The sequence below is a fragment of the Pteropus vampyrus genome, unplaced genomic scaffold (assembly GCF_000151845.1).
Source record: "Pteropus vampyrus isolate Shadow unplaced genomic scaffold, Pvam_2.0 Scaffold19928, whole genome shotgun sequence".
Lineage (NCBI taxonomy): Eukaryota > Metazoa > Chordata > Mammalia > Chiroptera > Pteropodidae > Pteropus > Pteropus vampyrus.
Genome location: NW_011908709.1, coordinates 1 through 1,708, shown reverse-complemented (window position 1 = coordinate 1,708; position 1,708 = coordinate 1). Strand labels below are relative to the sequence as shown.

At 44.8% G+C, this 1,708-nt stretch overlaps 1 protein-coding gene across 1 annotated transcript; it reads left to right on the top strand.

Moving 5' to 3' along the window:
* Positions 1–325: 325 nt before the first annotated feature.
* Positions 326–1,703, top strand: LOC105310983 (proteasome activator complex subunit 2-like; the record flags this gene model as incomplete). Its single annotated transcript, XM_011387049.1, has 5 exons — positions 326–429; positions 640–726; positions 825–855; positions 942–1,039; positions 1,608–1,703. Coding segments are annotated over 5 exons (416 nt in total), but the record flags the coding sequence as incomplete, so codon positions are not given.
* Between the last annotated feature and the right edge of the window lie 5 nt (positions 1,704–1,708).

Below are 1,708 nucleotides of genomic sequence, written 5' to 3'. Positions count from 1 at the left end.
ATCCCCAAACCCACCATACACCTGGGCCCTACTTCCTTTATTAAGCCTTCACTCAAGATAAGCTCCTAATTATTGATCTCTACCTTTAATTTGACCCCTCTTAATGCTCTCTCCCCACTTATGCCACTTTCCTCCCCTCTTTTGGTGTGGAGAGAAACACTGTGGCTTCAAAGCAGGAATACCACAGTCCTAATCTTGGTTCTGCCACTTCCTAGCTTGGGCAGGTCCCTTCACTTTTCTGGGCTTCAGTTTCATCATTTGTAGGTCTGGGTTTCAATGATTTCCAAGGGCCTTCCCAGTCCCACTTCTCAGACATCTCATTGAGTGTCTTCTGTGATTTTCCCACCCTTGCAATGTAACCCACAGGCTGAGGAATTCCTCTACAGATTTCTGCCACAGAAAATCATACACCTAAATCAGCTCTTGCAAGTGAGTAGTGACCCCTCCCATGGCCTCTGTCCTCTCTACCTACCCTCTCTAGCTAACAACTGGACTTAGCATGCAGAGAACAGTTGTGAGTGGGTGTGAGTTCTGGACTGGGAACATTACGATGGTGTGAGGCCTGAGCCCAGGTTGGGAGGCAAAAGGCAGGTGAGATGTGGGAAAGCTGGGCAGCCCCTGACAGTAAGCTCTGTGCAGGAGGACTCCCTCAATGTGGCTGACCTGACCTCTCTCCGGGCTCCACTGGACATTCCTATTCCAGACCCTCCACCCAAGGATGATGAGGTAAGGTACTCGTCATTCTTACCTATAAACCCAGTGGAGATGATGGCTCTCCAACTTCCATGACTCTTCTGAATCTACTTTCCCCCTTTTTACCTTAGATGGAAACAGATAAGCTGGAGAAGAAAGAAGGTAAGAGAGGAAGGATTGGCTATGGAATGGGAAATGGCACAGTGACTGCTGGATGAGAAAGCGCTTAAATCTCCTCTTTTACACAGTCCCTAAGTGTGGCTTTCTCCCTGGGAATGAGAAGGTCCTGGCCCTGCTTGCGCTGGTTAAGCCAGAAGTCTGGACTCTCAAAGAAAAATGCATTCTGGTAAGCCTGGGAACTGGTAGAAATAGAAAGAGAACCCAAGCAAGGCCCTGGTATTCTTCAGAGGTGCAAGTCCTTCGTTCAGGAACCTATTCCTAAAATAGGAAACTTCCTTCTGTGCCTTGGATTTAGATACCTTTTGTATTGTTAGACCTCTGATATCACGGTGGTATCCCTGAAATCAGAAACTGTGCTATATCTACCTCCATAACCTCAGAACCCACTGCTATACCAGGTACACAGTACAGGTGCTATGATACAGTGAGTTGGTTTAAGAGTTTGGGCCCTAGAGGGATACTACCTGGGTTCAAATCATGACTGTCACTTACCTAGTTGATTACCTTAAGTAAGTCACTTAGATATTCTGTGACTCAGTTTTTTTATCTGTTAAGTAGGTTTAATAAGAATATATATCTTGAAAGATTGCTGTGAAGATTAAATGAGATATATAATACATAGCACAGTGCTCAATTTAATGCTCAATTAAATATAGCTTTATTAGGAAGTAGCAGAAATAAGAAGAACCCGGTAAGTCTGTTGAATGATTCCTACATGTTACCTCTTAACATAGGTGATCACATGGATCCAGCACCTGATTCCCAAGATTGAGGATGGAAATGACTTTGGGGTGGCAATCCAGGTAAGAAAAGGGTATGTGAAGATGTTAAGAGA